Source organism: Pinus tabuliformis, chromosome 6, assembly GCF_031772625.1.
Source record: "Pinus tabuliformis cultivar Carrire ecotype Pingquan chromosome 6, CPIR1, whole genome shotgun sequence".
Classification (NCBI taxonomy): Eukaryota; Viridiplantae; Streptophyta; class Pinopsida; order Pinales; family Pinaceae; genus Pinus; species Pinus tabuliformis.
Genome location: NC_142292.1, coordinates 2,704,323 through 2,727,408, shown reverse-complemented (window position 1 = coordinate 2,727,408; position 23,086 = coordinate 2,704,323). Strand labels below are relative to the sequence as shown.

General features: G+C 39.1%; 2 protein-coding genes across 2 annotated transcripts; both read left to right on the top strand.

The window, feature by feature from the left end:
• Window positions 1-1,466: 1,466 nt before the first annotated feature.
• LOC149256909 (uncharacterized) lies at window positions 1,467-2,781 on the top strand. Its single transcript, XM_089368686.1, is given in 1 exon segment — window positions 1,467-2,781. A coding segment is annotated over 1 exon segment (1,089 nt). The 5' UTR covers window positions 1,467-1,481; the 3' UTR covers window positions 2,571-2,781.
• A 3,801-nt stretch (window positions 2,782-6,582) lies between these two features.
• On the top strand, window positions 6,583-7,995 carry LOC149256908 (uncharacterized). Its single transcript, XM_089368683.1, has one exon. It carries the CDS (start codon window positions 6,956-6,958, stop codon window positions 7,778-7,780), a length of 825 nt encoding a protein of 274 aa, XP_089224809.1. The 5' UTR covers window positions 6,583-6,955; the 3' UTR covers window positions 7,781-7,995.
• Window positions 7,996-23,086: the final 15,091 nt, after the last annotated feature.

Below are 23,086 nucleotides of genomic sequence, written 5' to 3'. Positions count from 1 at the left end.
TTAACAGTCAGTTGTATTTATTAATTAGTTTCAAATGTTAGTAGGTGTCATCATAGGCAGAATCGAATTCCCCTCATGCTGGAGGAGGAATATCGATTAGTTAGAATTAGGATGCTATATATAGCTGAAACATCTATGTAATAAGGGTTGGATATTTGATAAAATAGAGGACTGTTTTGGCTTATGTAAAAACAGAGTTTAGTAATATAAATGACTGTTTTACTTCTCAGGATTCATAAGGGATTTTCTTGTTCAGAATGTGTGATGGTATATTTTCTTTAGTGTTCTTTTACAGTTGTACAAATGCATAATCACTCAGAATTCATTGATCTGACTTCCTGTATGTCTTTGTAAACTGTGGTTTTATATAAGTGGTATTCTGAACACCCAAATGCTAAATGCCCTGACTTCTATGTAAGGCATCATCATTATTTGCTGTAGTATGTTTGACTCCATAGGCCCTGTTATCACTGAAAATTTTGTTGCCTAAATTGCTCAGACTAGCTTAAGGACAAAGTGTTTCAGCAGCGCATAGATCCCTTTAGCAGTTTCGCAGCGCAACATCTTTTAGGTGATTTCGTAGCGCATAATTCATATTTTGCACTGGCTGCGCTACGAAATTGGGGATTTTTTCGAATCCATAGTTTTTTTCACCCAGCTGTCACCTTCTCAGCAACATGTGTCAGTATCACAACATCTACTCGATCTAAAACACAGCAAGAGAAAAAGGAGAGACAAGGTCTATGGTAATAATTTGGAAATCCAGGCAATGTCGGAGATATATAATCGTCCCATTCATATTTATTCATACAGTACAGAGCCTATCAACATATTTCATGGTAGTTATGGTACCGATTCTCCTCCTATCCAGCTTAGCTATCATCGTGGAAACCACTACAATTCTCTTGTTGATCCACACAGATTGACAATTGGTGCTGGCCTTGGCTTTAGTAGTCTTCAAGGGAAAAATATAGACAAGGATCAAGTGTAAGCTGCTATAAAAGCACAGCAGGATCAGCAAATTGAAAATGCACTTTTAGCTAAAGGCCGTAATGGTGAGATGTCGTGGCTTATGAAACGGACTTTCCGCATACCATCAGAGCGGGGTAACGAGCACGCGGCACTTTAAATTGGGATGCCTTTTATTATGGATGAGCTACACTTGTCCGAGAGGATAAGTGCATTACTGATCTGAACTTCTTGATTGGACCGCCGTTTGTAATCTGTTTGCTATTATCCCATTCTTGTTTCGAGGTCGATTTAAAGTCGGCAATTTCAGGAAGATTATTTAAAAGTGGAATGAAAATGTGAATTGAATCCGAGTGGAGAGAAATGGAATGGCTATGGAGAGTCCGCTGAGGTTGATTGGCAGTGATGAAGAAGATAGCTCAAGATTTAGAAGTCCCTCTAAAGTTCAAGAAAAGTGTTTTCCATCAGGAGAAACTGAAAGAATTCTATCAGATAATGATGTGTGTTCAGAGATGAAGCACAAGGCCATACTTGAAATGTCAGGACAGGAGTTCCATGCATTACTTGAGAAAATTCAGTCAGCTCACAGTGCTATTTGTGAAAACAACATACAGGACTCATATTTGCTGCCTGATGCCTGCAACAAATGGTTCAATGCAAAGCTAGATAGGAGGTTGCCCTTTCAAGAGAAGCATGCCATATAATAGGCATCCATACTTGGAAATCTTGAAACTCTGGGAATAATTTGGAGTCCTGATTCCATTTCAAAGACAAGCATGCATTATGAATATATTAATGGTAGTGGGCATGGGGAAGAGATAGAACAGTTGAAATCCCATCTAAAAGTTGTAGAGTTTGGGGCTGGACGAGGTTATTTAACTCACATGCTTTCTGACTGTTATGGCATTAAGGACATAGTACTAGTGGAGCGCAGGTCATATAAGTTCAAGGCTGATCGAACTTTGAGACAGACAGAGGCCATTAATTTGGAGCGCCTGAGAATAGACATTGAAGATTTGAAATTGGAAGCTGTGGAATCCTTGAAGGGCTTTTACTATGCTGCAGTGGGGAAACATCTTTGTGGACCAGCGACAGATTTGGTCCTCCGATGCTGTCTTAGTGAACAAAACCATAACAAATATGTATCTGAAGATACCAACAGAGGAGGAAATCATCCTTACATAAAAGGCCTTGCAATTGCAACATGTTGCCACCATATTTGCCAATGGAAATCTTATGTGAATAAACATTTTTTCATAAACCTGGGCTTTACAAGAGAAGAATTTTGTGCTGTAACATGGCTGACCAGCTGTGCACTTGATGGGGAGCATTGCTCTGATCATTCTAATGGCGTTAAAGTCAGAACCAACTTAAATGTTTGCAATACCACTGAAGATGCTGCTAATGTTCATGATGTTGGAAATATTATTAGATGCTTGAAGCCAGCTGAAAGGGCAGTACTAGGCTTGAAATGCAAAGAACTTCTTGATACTGGCAAGCTCATATGGTTGAGAGAGTTGGGACTAAATGCTAAACTAGTAAACTATGTTCCAGCCAAAGTATCTCCAGAAAACAGGTTACTTCTTGCAAGCAATGGTTAAAGAACTTGAATCACTTATGGTTGAGTTGTAAACACCACATATTTGGTGGTTACCTTTGTGGCAAGCAATCTGGAGTTTCCATTTTTCATGCTGTTGTTAACTGTATTGGCCATTTGTTCATTAAATTGGGCTTTATGCACACTCGAATGGTCCATGGGGATACTTCACAATCATTTGAGGTGGATGATTTATTGATCTAATTGAACATCTGTCAAAGTTGTGTTCTTCGCGGTCTGGAATCTATTGAAGTGGCTGTAAGAAAAGGTGCTTTGCAGTGAAAGGTTCCAGGTTGGCAGGGCTTGCAGAGAAATCTGAGCATGCTGTTTGAGTTTTATAGGAAAAGCTATTGACATTGAAGCCTGGCAGCTGAACAGGATTACTTGCAAGTTGTTATTCATTTGTTGAGGAAAATGTGAACAATCAGCTGAAAGAGAAATATGGGGAGAAGATAGCAAGAATGCAGAGAAGTGATGAGACTGTGTATGATGAAATTACACAGCAGTTTCGTAGCGCGCTACGAAACTGCTGTAGCTGCATGTTTCAGTTGAGCCAATCAATTATGATTGACAAATCAGCAAATCTTTCTGAAAGGTGTTGTCTTCACACATGAAAAAATGGCCAGCACATCGAAGACGTGGCAGCCTGTTCTATTTTGAGTAATCAAAGATAAAAGGCATGCTTCTTTGGATTCGAATATTGTGAAGCACATCAAAGACCGACAAACAGGGGCCTATGTTTCAGGGTAACGGAAAGGATGTGTCATTGAAGACAAACATGGGGCATTAACTGCTCATCTCATGCCATCTCAGCCAAACGAAAAGGAAACCATGTGTCAAAGCTGCAAGGAGGAATCTTCTACGAAGAAGATAGAGTTAGAGTTATAATTAAATTAGAACTTTTTAGAACTTGAGTTAGTGGTTATTGTATTAAATAGTTTGTTGCAAAGCAGATAGGTGTCAGTAGTGACAGTCATCGAACTCCCCTCATGCTGGAGGAGGAAGCTCCAAGTAGTTATAATTATGTTTCTATATATAGCTGAAGGATGAATGTAATGAGGGTTGGATATTTTATAAAAGAGAGGACTGTTTTGGCTTGTGTAAAAAACAGAGTTCAGTAATATAAGTTATATGCTTTTCTTCTCAGGATTCATAAAGCATTTCTATGTTCAAGATGTGTTATTTTAATTTGTCCTTCATGTCTTTTTTCAGTTGCTTAGATGAGTAATCACTCAGAATTCACTTATGCTGCTCTGACTTCCTGTACTCATCTATGAACTGTGGTTTTATAAGAGTTGTGTTTTGAGCATTTAAATGTCACATGCCCTGACTTCTATGTAAAGGCAATATCATTATTTACTGAGGTTTGATTGACTCCATAAGCCCAATGGAAACTTATGTAATGTTTGTCCAGCCTTCATATTTGTTAATGTTATTTCAATAGAGTTAGCCATCTTATTAATAGTCAAAATCAATAACCCTTTGAGAGAGCCCTCTCAGGCTAAGGAGGCTAAGCCTTAGTCAAAAGATTGGTCTGAAACAGTTACACAGAGTCTACCTGGTCAGCAGCCTTCCAGTGCTTGATTTTGTGATAACATTTTGGTGCGTCTGCCGGGAGTCTGAAGATTACTCATTCCCGAAATCATGAAGCTGAACTTCTGAAGGTAGCAGGAGCTCAGACATCTATTTGAGGCTGCAAAACTATCTTGGCGACTCCACACATCAAATAACAAATTGGAAGGTGACTCCACTGCTAGAAGATCAGTAGCTTGATGAAGTTTCAAGATGAATTCCACTGCAAGAATGAATGCCAGGTATGCTCCTATGAATCGGTCTCATATCCCTGGTTTTCCAAATCCTATGCCAGAGGTTGATTGGTTAGATGATCTTCCAATATTCAAAGATGAAAGGAAAGACAATGCTGCTCTTCATTTGGTTAGGTTTCATATGCATGTACGCAGTCTTAAGGTTCATTTCCCTGAAGATTGTCTCATGAAGATGTTTATGACCACTTTAGAAGGAAAAGCATGGTCCTGGTATAAAAGTCTGGAAAATGGTTCAATATATTCGCTTGCTAGTTTTCATGATGAATTCTGTGAAATGTATAAAGAAGGTTATCCTTCCTTATTGTTGCTTAAAGATTGTTGTAGGCATTCTTTAAGTCTTATTCAGTACTTGGAAGATTGTTATGATGATGATGAATTTATGGATGAAGAAATTTTAGAGGCTCTTCATAACAATGCATTCCAGCACCAAGGAGAAGGTATAACATCCCATGAAATGTAGCATGAGGAGCAGCAGGAGTTTACTTGTGAAAACCATGTTTTATCCTTAGATATTGATGTAGAGATGCAGCAGATTTGTCAGGCTTCAGATCATGATGAAGATGAAATTGATTGCACCCAGCAAGAAGAAATATTGGAGGAAATTTTCTATGACCCTCAGGCAGAGGAAAAGCTTGTTCAATTTTGTAATTCCTTGCAGCAGCTTACTTCAAATAATAATCATAAGAAAGAGGAAAATTACATTGTTTGTAGGCAGCATTCAGAAAAGCAGTTCGATAGCATATCAAAAGAATATTGTGTGGTTGAGAATCAGTTGTCTAAAGATATGGAATATTATGATGATCATCAACATAACCATGTGTTTTTTGACCCTATAGCTGAATACATGGAAAAGATTTACTGTTCAGGCGGCTTCCAGTTATATTTTCATGTTGAAGAACAATTACACCTCATGCTGCCTCGGTTACTTCAGTATCTGGTTTATTTTTGTTTCAAGCACAGCCAAAGGACTCAAATGTCAGATAAGATAAATGATTGGCTACATTGTAAATTTCACATTGATTGAGCTGAAAGAAGTTTGAAGCTGATAGGGTAGGCAGGTAGGAAAGTGCAAATAAGCTCAAGGTTGACTGAGCAAATTTTTTTTTTTTTTTTAGTAGTGGTAGATATAGACTTCTTTCTCCTACAGTGATCATCAAGCTTAAGCCCAAGGTGAAGCCCCAAGGAACTTAAAGAAGATGTTTGTCCAATAAATTTTATAAGGCACTGGACCTGCGAGTTCTTAGTGTACCACAAGGGCACACTATCCCAAGTGGAGCCACTGTTATCACTGAAAATTCTGTTGCCTAAATTTCTCAGACTAGCTTAAGGACAAAGTGTTTCAGCAGCGCATAGATCCCTTTAGCAGTTTCGCAGCGCAACATCTTTTAGGTGATTTCGTAGCGCATAATTCATATTTTGCACTGGCTGCGCTACGAAATTGGGGATTTTTTCGAATCCATAGTTTTTTTCACCCAGCTGTCACCGTCTTAGCAACATGTGTCAGTATCACAACATCTACTCGATCTAAAACACAGCAAGAGAAAAAGGAGAGACAAGGTCTATGGTAATAATTTGGAAATCCAGGCAATGTCGGAGATATATAATCGTCCCATTCATATTTATTCATACAGTACAGAGCCTATCAACATATTTCATGGTAGTTATGGTACCGATTCTCCTCCTATCCGGCTTAGCTATCATCGTGGAAACCACTACAATTCTCTTGTTGATCCACACAGATTGACAATTGGTGCTGGCCTCGGCTTTAGTAGTCTTCAAGGGAAAAATATAGACAAGGATCAAGTGAAAGCTGCTATAAAAGCACAGCAGGATCAGCAAATTGAAAATGCACTTTTAGCTAAAGGCCGCAATGGTGAGATGTCGTGGCTTATGAAACGGACTTTCCGCATACCATCAGAGCGGGGTAACGAGCACGCGGCACTTTAAATTGGGATGCCTTTTATTATGGATGAGCTACACTTGTCCGAGAAGATAAGCGCATTACTGATCTGAACTTCTTGATTGGACCGCCGTTCGTAATCTGTTTGCTATTATCCCATTCTTGTTTCGAGGTCGATTTAAAGTCGGCAATTTCAGGAAGATTATTTAAAAGTGGAATGAAAATGTGAATTGAAGCCGAGTGGAGAGAAACGGAATGGCTATGGAGAGTCCGCTGAGGTTGATTGGCAGTGATGAAGAAGATAGCTCAAGATTTAGAAGTCCCTCTGAAGTTCAAGAAAAGTGTTTTCCATCAGGAGAAACTGAAAGAATTCGATCAGATAATGATGTGTGTTCAGAGATGAAGCGCAAGGCCATACTTGCAATGTCAGGACAGGAGTTCCATGCATTACTTGAGAAAATTCAGTCAGCTCACAGTGCTATTTGTGAAAACAACATACAGGACTCATATTTGCTGCCTGATGCCTGCAACAAATGGTTCAATGCAAAGCTAGATAGGAGGTTGCCCTTTCAAGAGAAGCATGCCATATAACAGGCATCCATACTTGGAAATCTTGAAACTCTGGGAATAATTTGGAGTCCTGATTCCATTTCAAAGACAAGCATGCATTATGAATATATTAATGGTAGTGGGCATGGGGAAGAGATAGAACAGTTAAAATCCCATCTAAACGTTGTAGAGTTTGGGGCTGGACGAGGTTATTTAACTCACATGCTTTCTGACTGTTATGGCATTAAGGACATAGTACTAGTGGAGCGCAGGTCATATAAGTTCAAGGCTGATCGAACTTTGAGACAGACAGAGGCCATTAATTTGGAGCGCCTGAGAATAGACATTGAAGATTTGAAATTGGAAGCTGTGGAATCCTTGAAGGGCTTTTACTATGCTGCAGTGGGGAAACATCTTTGTGGACCAGCGACAGATTTGGTCCTCCGATGCTGTCTTAGTGAACAAAACCATAACAAATATGTATCTGAAGATACCAACAGAGGAGGAAATCATCCTTACATAAAAGGCCTTGCAATTGCAACATGTTGCCACCATCTTTGCCAATGGAAATCTTATGTGAATAAACATTTTTTCATAAACCTGGGCTTTACAAGAGAAGAATTTTGTGCTGTAACATGGCTGACCAGCTGGGCACTTGATGGGGAGCATTGCTCTGATCATTCTAATGGCGTTAAAGTCGGAACCAACTTAAATGTTTGCAATACCACTGAAGATGCTGCTAATGTTCATGATGTTGGAAATATTATTAGATGCTTGAAGCCAGCTGAAAGGGCAGTACTAGGCTTGAAATGCAAAGAACTTCTTGATACTGGCAGGCTCATATGGTTGAGAGAGCTGGGACTAAATGCTAAACTAGTAAACTATGTTCCAGCCAAAGTATCTCCAGAAAACAGGTTACTTCTTGCAAGCAATGGTTAAAGAACTTGAATCACTTATGGTTGAGTTGTAAACACCACATATTTGGTGGTTACCTTTGTGGCAAGCAATCTGGAGTTTCCATTTTTCATGCTGTTGTTAACTGTATTGGCCATTTGTTCATTAAATTGGGCTTTATGCACACTCGAATGGTCCATGGGGATACTTCACAATCATTTGAGGTGGATGATTTATTGATCTAATTGAACATCTGTCAAAGTTGTGTTCTTCGCAGTCTGGAATCTATTGAAGTGGCTGTAAGAAAAGGTGCTTTGCAATGAAAGGTTCCAGGTTGGCAGGGCTTGCAGAGAAATCTGAGCATGCTGTTTGAGTTTTATAGGAAAAGCTATTGACATTGAAGCCTGGCAGCTGAACATGATTACTTGCAAGTTGTTATTCATTTGTTGAAGAAAATGTGAACAATCAGCTGAAAGAGAAATATGGGGAGAAGATAGCAAGAATGCAGAGAAGTGATGAGACTGTGTATGATGAAATTACACAGCAGTTTCGTAGCGCGCTACGAAACGGCTGTAGCTGCATGTTTCAGTTGAGCCAATCAATTATGATTGACAAATCAGCTAATCTTTCTGAAAGGTGTTGTCTTCACACATGAAAAAATGGCCAGCACATTGAAGACGTGGCAGCCTGTTCTATTTTGAGTAATCAAAGATAAAAGGCATGCCTCTTTGGATTCGAATATTGTGAAGCACATCAAAGACCGACAAACAGGGGCCTATGTTTCAGGGTAACGGAAAGGATGTGTCATTGAAGACAAACATGGGGCATTAACTGCTCATCTCATGCCATCTCAGCCAAACGAAAAGGAAACCAGGTGTCAAATCTGCAAGGAGGAATCTTCTACGAAGAAGATAGAGTTAGAGTTATAATTAAATTAGAACTTTTTAGAACTTGAGTTAGTGGTTATTGTATTAAATAGTTTGTTGCAAAGCAAATAGGTGTCAGTAGTGACAGTCATCGAACTCCCCTCATGCTGGAGGAGGAAGCTCCAAGTAGTTATAATTATGTTTCTATATATAGTTGAAGGATGAATGTAATGAAGGTTGGATATTTTATAAAAGAGAGGACTGTTTTGGCTTGTGTAAAAAACAGAGTTCAGTAATATAAGTTATATGCTTTTCTTCTGAGGATTCATAAAGCATTTCTATGTTCAAGATGTGTTATTTTAATTTGTCCTTCATGTCTTTTTTCAGTTGCTTAGATGAGTAATCACTCAGAATTCACTTATGCTGCTCTAACTTCCTGTACTCATCTATGAACTGTGGTTTTATAAGAGTTGTGTTTTGAGCATTTAAATGTCACATGCCCTGACTTCTATGTAAAGGCAATATCATTATTTACTGAGGTTTGATTGATTCCATAAGCCCAATGGAAACTTATGTAATGTTTGTCCAGCCTTCATATTTGTTAATGTTATTTCAATAGAGTTAGCCATCTTATTAATAGTCAAAATCAATAACCCTTTGAGAGAGCCCTCTCAGGCTAAGGAGGCTAAGCCTTAGTCAAAAGATTGGTCTGAAACAGTTACACAAAGTCTACCTGGTCAGCAGCCTTCCAGTGCTTGATTTTGTGATAACAGGCCCAATGGAAACTAGTTTAATGTTTGTCCAGCCTTCATATTTGTCAATGTTATTCCACAAGAGTTAGCCATCTTATTATTAGTCAAAATCAATAACCTTTTGAGAGAGCCCTCTCAGGCTAAGGAGGCTAAGCCTTAGTCAAAAGATTGGTTTGAAATAGTTACATAAGGTCTTCCTGATCAGCAGCCTATCAGGGACATGATTTTATGATAACATTTTGGTGCGTCTGCCGGGAGTCTGAAGATTACTCATTCCCGAAAATATGAAGCTGAACTTCTGAAGGTAGCAGGAGCTCAGAAATGTTTTTGAGGCTGCAAAACTACCTTGGCGACTCCACACATCGAATAAGGAATTGGAAGGTGACTCCACTGCTAGAAGATCAGTAGCCTGATGAAGTTTCAAGATGAATTCCACTGCAAGAATGAATGCCAGGTATGCTCCTATGAATCGGTCTCATATCCTTAGTTTTCCAAATCCTATGCCAGAGGTTGATTGGTTAGATGATCTTCCAAGATTCAAAGATGAAAAGAAGGATAATGCTGCTCTTCATTTGGTTAAATTCCACATGCATATACGCAGTCTTAAGGTTCATTTCCCTGAAGATTGTCTCATGAGGATGTTTATGAGGACTTTAGAAGGAAAAGCATGGTCTTGGTATAAAAGTTTGGAAAATGGTTCATTATATTCTCTTGCTGATTTCCATGATAAATTCTATGAGATGTATAAAGAATGTCATCCTTCCTTATTGCTGCTCAAAGATTGCTGTAGACATTCTTTAAGTCTTATTCAATACTTGGAGGATTGTTATGATGATGATGAAATTACGAATGAAGAAATTTTAGAGGCTCTTCATAACAATGCATTCCAGCACCAAGAAGAAGGTATAATATCTCATGAAACGCAGCATGAGGATCAGCAGGGGTTTACTTGTGAAAACCATGTTCAATTCTCTGATATTGATGTAGAGATGCAGCAGATTTGTCAGGTTTCAGATCATTATGAGTATGAAATAGATTGCAAACAGCAAGAAGAAATACTGGAGGAAATTTTCTATGACCCTCAGGCGGAGGAAAAGGTTGTTCATTTCTGTGATTCCTTGCAGCAGCTTGCATCAAAAAATGATCTGTATAATGAAGAAAATTACATTGTTTGTAGGCAGCCTTCAGAAAAGCAGTTCGAGAGCATATCAAGAGAACCTTGTGTGGTTGAGAATCAGTTGTCTAAAGACACAGAATGTTATGATGATCATCAACATAACCATGTTTTCTTTGACCCTATAAGTGAATATATGGACAAGATTTGCACTCCGGTCTTTCATTTTCATTTGTATTATGAAGATAAAGTATATTATGAGTTGATGTGGTCATCTCACTACCATGGTTATTTTGAGGTTGAATGCAGTCAAGAGCCTCCAATATCAGAGAAGACAATTGATTGGCTCTATTGGAAATATCATGTTGCTTGAGCTACAAGTGGAGCTTGCAGTTGATAGGGTAGGTAGGTAGGAAAGTGCAAATAAGCTCAAGGTGACTGAGCATTTTTTTTTTTTTCAGTAGTGGTAGATTTCGTTCTCCTACAGTGATCATCAAGCTTAAGCCCGAGGTGAAGGCCCAAGACACTGGAAAGGAACTTAAAGAAGATGTTTGTCAAATAAATTTTACAAGGCACTGGAACTGCAGGTTCTTAGTGTACCACAAGGGCACACTATCCCAAGTGGAGCCACTGTTATCACTGACAAAATTCCAATGCCAAATTTCCTACATTTGTTTGATGGTAAAGCGTATAAAGCCTTTTTGTAGTTTCGCAGCGCAACATGTTTTAGGCTGCACTACAAAATTCAGGATTTGTTCGAATCCATAGCAACTGTCATGCAAAATAGCTCTGGGGTGGATGCATTTTACAGGTGGCATGTTCTCAAGCTCCTGCGTGTATGCTTGTCATCAGTTCTGAATCTGAAGGGAAATATTACATGTGAAGGAGTTACTCCAGGACTTTGGCAAATAACGTTGAATGGGATGAAGAGAAGGAGTGTTTTGAGTCTCTGGCTGCTTCCATTGGTGACTTTTATGCTTTGCATCCACCACTGTTGCCAAATCCCTCTGGGGAAAGATTGAAATTTTATCAGATATCAAAATCAAAGTGTAGCATTGAACAACCTATTGCAAATGAACAGCAGATCGCCCTCCAGAACTACACGATACAGGAGCAAATCAAACAATAAATCAGGTCAATTACTTTGGGTCGTTTGTGAGGTATTTTTCTAATTTACTTCCACCTGATGATAAGGTTCCTGCCCGAATGGTGCTTACTACTATTGACACTGCAGTGTTTAGAGCCACACAAGAGCCTTTTGGTCCATCACAAACAGTTGTTCAGTTGCAGCCCATTAAGATTAATCTTCAAGAGGAATCATGCTTAAGAATTACTTCTTTTGTGGCTGATGGCATTGTGGTAAATCCTGGTGATGTTTTACCTGATACTTCTGTGAACGCCCTTTACTTCAGTCTCAAGGAGTTTGACCTTACAATTCCGGTAGATGCAGCAAAGCTAGATCAAGACATTTGCAATATTGTTGATAACTGCTTCACAGGGGCAAGACTTCATGTTGAAAGATTGATTTTTACACAGTCACCATATTTGTCATTTGAACTTCTCAATCTTGAAAAAGATCCAGCTTGCTTTTCTTTATGGAAGGGCCAGCCTATTGATTCCAGTCAAAGAAAATGGTTTTTGCGGGCAACACACTTGAGTTTATCTCTAGAGACGGGAAGCTTTGATGATTTAGCTCAGAGTAAAAGCCCTCATGATTGGACGTCAGGCTTGTGGAATTGTGTTGAATTGCATGAACCTGGCATAGAAGGAGCAATGGTGATGGCAGATGGTAGTCCATTGGTTACAGTACCACCTCCAGGTGGTGTGGTCAGGATGGGTGTAGCATGTAAAAAGTTCACCTCAAACACTTCTGTAGAGCAACTATTATTCGTCTTGAAATTATATGCATATATGGGGAAGGTGGGTGAGGAAATATCAAGAATTGGAAGTGGAGGTAAAGAAAGAAGCACAGGTGAAAGTATGCAACAAAGGAATGGAAACAAAGAATTGGATAAGACTGGATCATTTGGTAGCTTCGTTGAAATGGTTCCCAGTGATACTGCTGTTAGTCTTTCTGTTGATGATCTTCATTTGAAGTTCCTAGAGTCGGTCCCTGGCAAAATGGAGATCCAAGGCCCACCCTTGGTTCAGTTTTTTGGTTAGTGGACTTAACATCAAAGTGACACATAGAATTCTAGGTGGGGCAATGGTAATATCATCTGTATTATGCTGGCGAAGTATTCAAGTTGACTGTATTGAGACCGAATTGGAAACTTCTTTGGAATATCTAGAGCCAAGTACTGGTGTTAAAATTCACCCAGATTAGAAAGGTGCAGATAACCTGCCTCAGATGCGTGCAGTTTTGTGGATTGATGGTCGTAGAGATAACTTGATATCAAATGGACATTCACATCAAAATGTACACATTAATTGTGCTTTTAGAGAGCCCTTAGCAGGAGTTTCTTGCCAATGGAATTTGGGTAGTTTGAAAGGGCTCAATATGTGAACATCGAAAACAGAGTTTCCAAGGAGTTGTGGATTTTCTTGCTGCAGAGCTTTTCAATCCAAATGCGACACTTATTGTGAGAAAAAATGTGCAGTCATGCCTAGCGTTACTTGCTAGTCGAACAGGCAGTGAGGTTTCGGTATACATGGAACAGACGATGATATAGTACCGTATGAACCTTTGTGGGTCAATGGAGGTGGTCACTGCAACCTTGAAATTTACCCCGAGTACTTCCAGCATTTGAGGAAATTTATCCAAGAACTGGAAAACTCAGAGAAAATTAAATTGAATCAGATTCAGAATAGTTTTCAACGACCACCGTGTAACAAGTTCTTTAGTGTCTTGTGTATGGCTGGTCTGTGCCAATGCTGAAACTGATTTGAATTCTTTTTGTTTAAGGAATAACCAAATGCGTTAGGGTTTGGTTTTTGTGTCAACAGAGTTCCAACAAATGGTATATGCTTGCATCCATCTTATCAGTAATTCTTTGCATCGAATCAAAAGAAGAGTGGACGGGCTGCACTATGTGAATGAAAGAGTCATTCAAAGTCGGGTTCTTATTTGAGATCCATTCTCTCTTTTGCTTTAGGAACCAGATAGGGCAATCTCTTCATCCTTTTCAGTGGAACGAAAGGCGTAGGAAAGGGGTTGCACATTTTCCTTTGGTTGAAACACCGAGCAGCGCGCATAACGGTGTTTGATTCGCCAGCAGATTACTCCAATTGTAACAAAATATCGGCTATTCGTGTCTATCCGAGGAGATGGATGGAGGTATACCAAGATCATGGCGTGCAAACATTGATTTATATGCAGTGCGGCCAGATACCATAGAGAGAATCTTGCAATTATTTTATCAGCACCCAGTTAATGAAGAATGGCAACAGCAGCGACCCAATTTTTTGAGGAGCTTGGAGGAAGGTCTATTCAACGAAGCTGCTTCATAGGAAGATCTTTGGATTTGATCATTTTGAAGCACATCAAGGACCGACAAACAGGAGCCTATGTTTCAGGGTAACAGAAAAGATGTGGCATTAAAGAGCAACATGAAGCATTAAAAGTCCATCACAGCCACCGCCAAAGGGAACCAGATGTCAGTGAACGAAAATGATTGAAGACCAAGGCTGTTATGGAGTTAGAGTCATAGTTGATTTAGGATTCTAGAGCTGTCAATTAACAGTCAGTTGTATTTATTAATTAGTTTCAAATGTTAGTAGGTGTCATCATAGGCAGAATCGAATTCCCCTCATGCTGGAGGAGGAATATCGATTAGTTAGAATTAGGATGCTATATATAGCTGAAACATCTATGTAATAAGGGTTGGATATTTGATAAAACAGAGGACTGTTTTGGCTTATGTAAAAACAGAGTTCAGTAATATAAATGACTATTTTACTTCTCAGGATTCATAAGGGATTTTCTTTTTCAGAATGTGTGATGGTATATTTTCTTTAGTGTTCTTTTACAGTTGTACAAATGCATAATCACTCAGAATTCATTGATCATGCTCTGACTTCCTATATGTCTTTGTAAACTGTGGTTTTATATAAGTGGTATTCTGAACACCCAAATGCTAAATGCCCTGACTTTTATGTAAGGCATCATCATTGTTTGCTGTAGTATGTTTGACTCCATAGGCCCAATGGAAACTAGTTTAATGTTTGTCCAGCCTTCATATTTGTCAATGTTATTCCACAAGAGTTAGCCATCTTATTATTAGTCAAAATCAATAACCTTTTGAGAGAGCCCTCTCAGGCTAAGGAGGCTAAGCCTTAGTCAAAAGATTGGTTTGAAATAGTTACATAAGGTCTTCCTGATCAGCAGCCTATCAGGGACATGATTTTATGATAACACTGTTCACGCTGTTAAAACACACAGGAACTAACAGACGTAGGATTTGCTAAAAATCTAAATGTCTTTACTAATACCACGAAGCATACTATGGAAATGGCTTAGGAACAACAAGCCATGCAGAAATAAAAAAAATAGTATACCGTTGAGCCGTGATATTCACAAGTACGCAATTTCCCGTATAGAGGTATGACATGTAATCCAGCGAATGATGAGGTTAACCTCCCCCCCTGCAATGTGATAGGCCATCGCGGCCGTCAAATAAAGGAGTGGCATGCCGTTATGTTTTGGAGCAGAGTCATAAAGGAACAGCGTATGGCAATATGCCATGTTTACAAAAGAAGCAGATTACCGAAATCGAGGTGTAAAGTCGGATCGCTTAATACATAAGAGATTGTTGTGATATGATGCGAGGCTAGGAGGATAGGACAGCTGCCATGCATACAGAGTCTCATGCGGTCATTGTCAACTTTTCTGTCATGATTGGTGATAATAGATTTACATGCGTTTTATGGTTCGGGAAATAATATACATTCTTCTTATGTGATTTATTACTAAGGTATAAGAAACAAAAGGGTGTTGATAACTACCTATTGGTGTAAATAATGTGACTTCAATACCATTAACAGTGCTCTGCTACCGACAGGTCTCCATAACCTTGGCAGAGTCGTTTATTTCACCCATGGAACCATGATCCTTTGTGTATGCTTAGGAAATGTTGTGTGATGTCAAAATGTAGGCCATTATGCTGGCTTGGTGACCAGTTATCCATAATGCCATTCACGAGGAAGTTGCGAAAGGTGGGCAGGCTAGCTCGTGATGAGACCTCCTGTTCCAAGGGTTCTTAATTTGATATACCTTTTGGACCATATCCCTAGTGTGGTGGCCATAGTGGGAATGCCACTTCACTTTCTTCCTCATGATCATGGTAGGTTGGCTCTTGATGAGACCCCCTATCTTGCATTTGACAACTTATATAAACAAGTCATTAAGACATCATTATTTGTTCTTTTTTTCTTTCTTTTTCATAAACTACTTTCCCATTTATACACAAAGGGTGGTTCAACACTCCTTAAGAGTAGGAATGGTGGAAGAAGTCTTAACATCTCAATAGGAAGATATAAACCCTTTGCTCTTATTCCTGAATAATAATCAAAGAAGATTAAAAGGAACCAACATGATAAAGATAACCAATCAGAGCCGAGTTAGTGGAACAATGACAACAAGAGATAATGGGTAAGTGTGTCCTTCCCTCTATCCTCTTACCAATTCAAAGCAATTTCTTACAAAAATAGCGATTTTATAATTCACCGATTTTAGTATGTTGTGTTTTTGTATCCATTGCATAAGTGCATAGCTGTATTCCAAAAGACTTGAAAGAACAAGAACAGTAAGCATCATTAATTTATAACAGCAAGGGGAGCAAGCATAAGTAAAAGGAATACAAGGATGTTGTTGTTTCAAAAAGGAAGAGCAAAAGAATACAAGTGGTGTTCCTTTTGGAAAAAGGAACAACAAGGATCAAAAATATTGTTCCTTTGGAAAAGGAACAGCAGAAAACACAAATGTCGTTCCTTTGGAAACGGAAAAATCAAAAATCGAAAATGTTGTTCCTTTGGAAAAGGAACAGCAGAAAGCACAAATGTCGTTCCTTTGGGAAAGGAACAACAAAAATCGAAAATGTTGTTCCTTTAGAAAAGGGACAGCAGAGACCACACATGTCGTTCCTTTGGAAAAGGAACAACAAAAATTGAAAATGTTGTTCCTTTGGAAAAGGAACAGCAGAGACCACACATGTCGTTCCTTTGGAAAAGAAACAAAAAAAATTGAAAATGTTGTTCCTTTAGAAAAGGAACAGTAGAGACCACTCATGTCGTTCCTTTGGAAAAGGAACAGCAAAAATTGAAAATGTTGTTCCTTTGGAAAATGAACAACAGAACACACAAATGTCGTTCCTTTGGAAAAGGAACAACAAAAATCGAAAATGTTGTTCCTTTGGAAAAGGAACGACTGATCCAAAAGGTGTTGTTCCTTTGAAAAAGGAACAACAAAAAGGAAATGTTGTCCCTTTAAGAAAAGGAATGGCAGAAAATAATAAAATTGTTGCTGCTCCAAAAAGTAACAGCAAGGTGTTGATGGAAAAATAATTCAACAAAACAAAGAAATTATGTACAAAGTGTGAAAAGAGATAAATCACTTAATGAATCACAGGTGAGGAATACTTCTCTCCCTCCCCCAAAATTTTCATATCAGAGTCTTGGCGTAGCTGCTGATAGAAGGACTCCCGAGTGAGTGGTTTGCGATAAAGATGAACTCAGTAGCCATTTTCCTTGAAGGTATATCCATAATCGTCAATAGTGATTAGAGTAAGAGTACCATTGTCATGTACCTTCTGGATTTCGTATGGTCCCAACCAACGAGTCTGGAGTTTCCCGGGAAAGTCCTGAAACCTGGAATCGTACAAAAGTACCCAGTCTCCATCATGGAAGACTTTATTTTTAATGAGAGCATCATGCCATTTAGCTCACTTCCATTGGATCAGTGCAGTGTTTTGGAGTGCAGAGAGCCTAATTTCATCCAGCTCATTAATCTGTTGTAATCGATTAATCTGTGCCTCAGTTAGATCTAAGCAAACTTCCTGTGCTATTCGTAATGTTTGGATTTCGAATTCTATGGGGAAAATGGGTTGTTTTCCAAACACTAATTGATAAGGTGAGTAACCAGTGGTACTTCTCCATGTTGTTCTATAAGCCCATAGTGCTTCTGGTAGTCTGGCAGCCCAATCACGTCTATGTGACGCAATGATTTTTGTTAGGATTGCTTCTATTATTTTATTACTGCTTTTCTACCTGACCATTTGCCTGTGGGTGGTATGGAGTAGTGATTTTATGCTGGACATGATAGTTTTTTAGTGTTGCAGCTATTTTGTTCCCAACAAACTGTGGTCCACCGTCTATAATTATCTCTCTTGGAAGGCCATAACGCACAAATATATGGAACAAGAACTGTATGACAGAATCCTTTGTAGCTCTCGGCAATGCCTCTGCTTCAACCCATTTGGTGACATATTCTGTTGCCACCAAAATATATGTTTTCTAGTTTGATTATGGGTTAATTGGTCCAACGAAATCAAGGGCCCATCGTTCAATGGTTCAATGACTAGCTGAGGGTTTAGGGACATCTCATCGGATTGACCACGGCGTCCTGCTCTCTGGCAACTGTCACAGGCTTGGACGAATGTCTTTGCATCTTTGAAAATCATGGGCCAATAATACCCTGTTTGCAGCACCTTATGTCCAGTTCTACGATCGTAAAAATGTCCGCCACATGGTCCGTCATGGCAGGCTTTTAAAATGTCAAAGATTTCATCCTCTCGAACACATCTCCTGATATGCATATCTGCCCCTGTGTGGAACAAGTAGCCCCCAATCCAAGAAAATCGAGCACTTCGTTGAACAATCTGTTTCCGCTCATTAGGGGTTAGATGTTTTGGTAATTTACCTACTGCTAGGTAATTGGCAACATCACCATACCAGGGCGTTTTAACAGCAACAGCAAACAAATGCTCATCTGGAAATTGATCTTCAACTGCTGCTGCATTGATTGGCTTTAGCATTCATGAGAGAAAATCGGCTACAAGATTTTCTTTTCCAGGTCAATCCTTGATTGTAATATCAAATTCCTACAATAAAATCAACCATCTAGTTATTCTGCCATTTGTGATAGGCTTGTTTGCTAAATATTTTATGGCAGAATGATCTGTATACAAGATAACAGGATATCCAGTAATGTAATGTCTAAACTTATTGACAGCATGTATTACAGCTAGAAATTCTTTTTCAGTAACAGTGTAATTTAGTTCAGCAGGGGATAAATTTTTGCTAATATAATAAATTGCATATGGTTTTTTATCCTCTTCCTGCCCAAGGACTGCTCCAATGGCTGTATCTGAGGCATCTGATGATATCTGAAATGGAAAATCCCAATTTGGTCCTCGAAGGATTGGGGCTGTGGACACAAGCTTCTTCAGATCCTAGAAAGCACGTTCACATTTTTCTGTCCAAAGAAAATCAACATTACCTGTTAGTGCATACAGAGGTGCAGCAATATGCGAAAAATGTTCTATAAACCTCCTATAATAACTAGAAAATCCAAGAAAACTGCGTACCTCCGTTTGAGTGGTAGGAGTAGGAATAAGCAAAATTATTTGGATTTTGGCTGGGTCTACCTGAATGCCAGCTGCTGAAATATAGTGTCCTAGAATAAGTCCTTTAGTCATCATCATATAGCATTTTTCATGGCTTAAACAAAGCCTGGTAGCAATGCAGTGTTGTAGGACTTTTTCCAGTGTGTCCAATGCTGGATCGAAGTCGTCTCCGTATGGTGTAAAGTCATCCATGTATACTTCAACTCCTTCATTTATTAAGTCTACAAAAATGCTGAGGATAACCCTTTGGAATGTGGCAGGAGCATTGCATAAGCCAAAAGGTAGAACTTTGTAGGCAAATGTTCTCCGAGGACAAGTAAAAGTGGTTTTTTCTTAGTCTTAAGGGGCAATCTAAATCTAATTGTATCCACTGAAGGCATATAGGAAAGAAAAGAATTTATTTCCTGCCAAAGTGTCCAATACTTGATCAATGAATGGGAGAGGGAAATGGTATTTTTGTGCTGCTTTCTTTAGCTCTCTGTAGTCCACACAAATTCTCCATTTCCCATTTTTTTTTGGTACCACCACAAGTGGAGAGACCCATTTACTATCGGAGATAGGATAGATGAAATTGACATCTAAAAGTTTTTGAAGTTCAGCTTTTACCACATCTTTTAGATGAGGGTTAAGTCTCCTTTGGGGCTGGCGAACAGGTCTCACATCTTTCTCTATGTAAATGTGGTGTGTACATAATTGGGGATCAATTCCTTTCATATCAGGGTAGTCCCATGCAAATGCTTCTTTATATTTCCTCAACAAATGGATGAGCTTTGTTTCTTGTTCGGAGGTGAGGTTGGCATTAAGGTTTAAGGTTTTTCCAGGTTCGATTTCCACAACTTTACTATTTGCAACAGAGATAACAGGTATTGTTTGATCATGTGTATCTTTAAGAGGATCTTCTTCTAATTCGTTATCGAATGCTGCCTCTATCATGTGACACTATGTGCGCGATCTGAGTTCAGTTTGACTAATAAAATTATTAATGGCATCGTCTTCTATTTGGTCTTTAAAATCAAGTGCCTCTTGTATAGTTAATGGAGATCTAATGTTATCATTATGGTATGATACAAGGTGCTTATTAGTTTTGATTATTGTGACACTTGGCTGTGCTGGAGGATATAAAACTAAGTTCTTGATATTTTCTCCTCTGGTTATGGTCATATTCCCCTGTCGGCAGCCAATATAAGCATCGACAATTGCAAGCCAAGGTCTACCTAAAATCAATGGGTGTCCATCAAGTCGGATTTTAGGATTTATTATCAGAAAATCGGTCGGATATTCCCAGGAGTCAACAGATACCATGACATCATGTAGTGTGCCCTTTGGCCTAACCACAGATCGGTCAGCTAGTTCTAATAAGGTAGAGCTGGGTTCTACAGATGTAATGCCTAGCTTTTGGCAAGTAGTAGTTGTTAAGATGTTGATTGCAGCTCCTAGATCAACTAAGGCATTGGATAGGTTTTGACCATAAATTTGTACGGTCACTATTGGATTTCCTGGGTCTTCATATTTAATGGGTGCTTCTTTTCCTAATAATAAGTCAGATAGAGTGCCAACTACTTGGACTCTTGGATTGTTTGTTATATTCCTCCTTGGTTTCTTTACACACAATTCTTTGATAGTCTTTGCATATATCAGGATGTCTTGAATGGCTTGGAGGAATGGAATTTTTATGTACAAATTTTGTAATTCTCCCAGAATGTCAAAATCAGGATATTGTGTAGGTCGAGGTATTATTAATCGTTCTGGGAATGAGGGAGAGGGTGTGGTTGCTTGATTATGAGTTTGTTGTTTATTCACATCCTCTTCTTGTGACGATTGTTCTCTAGGTAATGGATTTTCAACATGAACTGTCTTGTCTCCCTCGGTTTCAATAATACGCCCAGATCTTAGCTGAAGATCATTACACTCCCTCAGATTGGCTCCTATTTCTGGTGTTTCTACTATTTGGACAGATTGAACCGGTCTGTTATTTGGATTGGGGTTGGGTTGGGCTGGGAGTTGCAGTCTCAAGTTAGACTGGAGATTTTGTTGTAAGGATGGCAGTGTAGGTTGAGGGAGTGGAATGGTTCCTACTGGCTGATGCATCGGTCTTTGCCAATTTGTCTCCCAGGCTTGATTTTGTGAAGTAGAAGAGGTCCATTGTGCTGGGTATGGGTTACTTTGCCAATATGGTGGGGCATAGGGAAAATTCAGCCAATTGGATTGGCTTGCTTGATTCGGCCATGGGGTTGATGAAGGAAATGACTGTGGTGACCAATTTGGAAAGGGAGGTTGAGGTTGATTTTTCCACATATTATATTGTTGAGCATTATACTATGGAGACTGAAAAGAAGAAGTTGGGTCTGAAAACATACCAGACTGTCGCAGCTGCCACTGACGGTGTTGATTGAGCAGATACACCGACTCTAGTTCCTCCTCTGCTTCCTTGTATACCGCTTTTAATCCGAGAAGTGAGGGACAACTTTCCGTAAGGTGGTTTTTTGTGCAGATGGCGCATGTTTGGACTGCATCTAGTGGACACTCCTTATGGCTATGTTTCTTTCTGCATCGGGGACAGAAAATTGCCAAATTCTGTTCTGCCTCCATTTGCTTTTGTTTGGCCTGCATAATATGAAGTTGTGTTGTTAGTGTCCCTAGTATATCAATTTTAAAATTTTCCAATAAATTTCCAATTTCTACACGCATTACTCCTTCTGCTGAAATTTTATTATCTCTTACAAACCGATCATGTTCTGCTGGTTTTAGTCTTGTGCTGTCTCTCGAACTCCTGATAAATAAATCAATAATGTCAACAAAATTTTCCTGATAAATATATCCTTTCCCCATAATGTTTAATGTTTCAATCCATTGTTCCTTCATACCCCTAATTAATGTTGTTTTTAACACACTATCAGGTAAAGGTAGGGATGCATAAGGAGATCTTTGAAGATTATACTAAAAATGATCCACATACTCCTCTAATGTTTCATTGGGTCTAGCTACCATCTGGAATATTTCGTCCTTTAGTTCTCTAGACCTGCAATAGTCTTGATATTTTTTTAGAAAAGATTCTTTCGTTTGATCCCAGTTATTTATAACCCCGCCACCTAATCCCATAAACCATCTTAATGCAGCCCCTTTTAATGTAGAGGGAAATAATTTCAGTTTCTGGGGGTCGGTGGTGTAATCATATCCCCTACACAAAACATCGAACTCAAATAGGAATGCATCCGGATCTTCTGATGTAAGACCGTGGAATGTAGGGATATGTTGAAGAGGGATTGCTTTCATAGGTGCATTTGCTGCAGTATCCACTATGGGGTATTGCAATGTAGAGGTTTGGGTGTTTGGCTGGTTTTGAGCCATTTGGTCAAATATATGCCAATAACCTTCTGGGATATCTAGGAGGGTATTCCTAGGTTGAGAGGGAATGGCTTTGACAGGAATGGTTTTAACAGTGCTTCCTCTATCTGGGATAATGAGAGTGCCTAATGTCTGAGGAGATTGAGTTTCTTCAAAAATGATCTTTGCACCACTTCCCTTATCCGGGCTATTCAATGGCTGAGTTGTCCCAAAAGGAGACCTCAGTTCCTCAGTTTCTCCTGTCTCTCCTCCTCCTTCACAAAGATTGCTAAAATTCCCTTCATACAATAGTTCTGGAGTAGAATTTTCAATTTCCTGAAAATCCTACTCTTCAGTTTGACTATGCACCTCAGCAAAGGCTACAGATGGTGATCCTGTGGCCTGAAGGGAACTAGTAGGCTATCTAGAAATAGTTTTTAAGGGTCCTACTGAAGGATGAGATTTTTCTTTCTTGAAGATTTCATCTATGAAGGTTGATCGGCCAAGGGTCATCGGCCCCTTCGCTTTTTCTGGCTTGGGTAGAGGTTTGGAATTCTTTTCTGGCTTTTTCTACTTAGTCATGCACAAAAATCAACTGCTAGGTTCTACCCAAACAAAACAATGACAAATCTACAGGAAAGCGGGCAGAGGATCAGTGCTGTTACGTGCTCCACACATAGGTTCTTACCTTCCATTTTTAAAACCCAATTCTTCCCTAGCAGGATCTTACACTA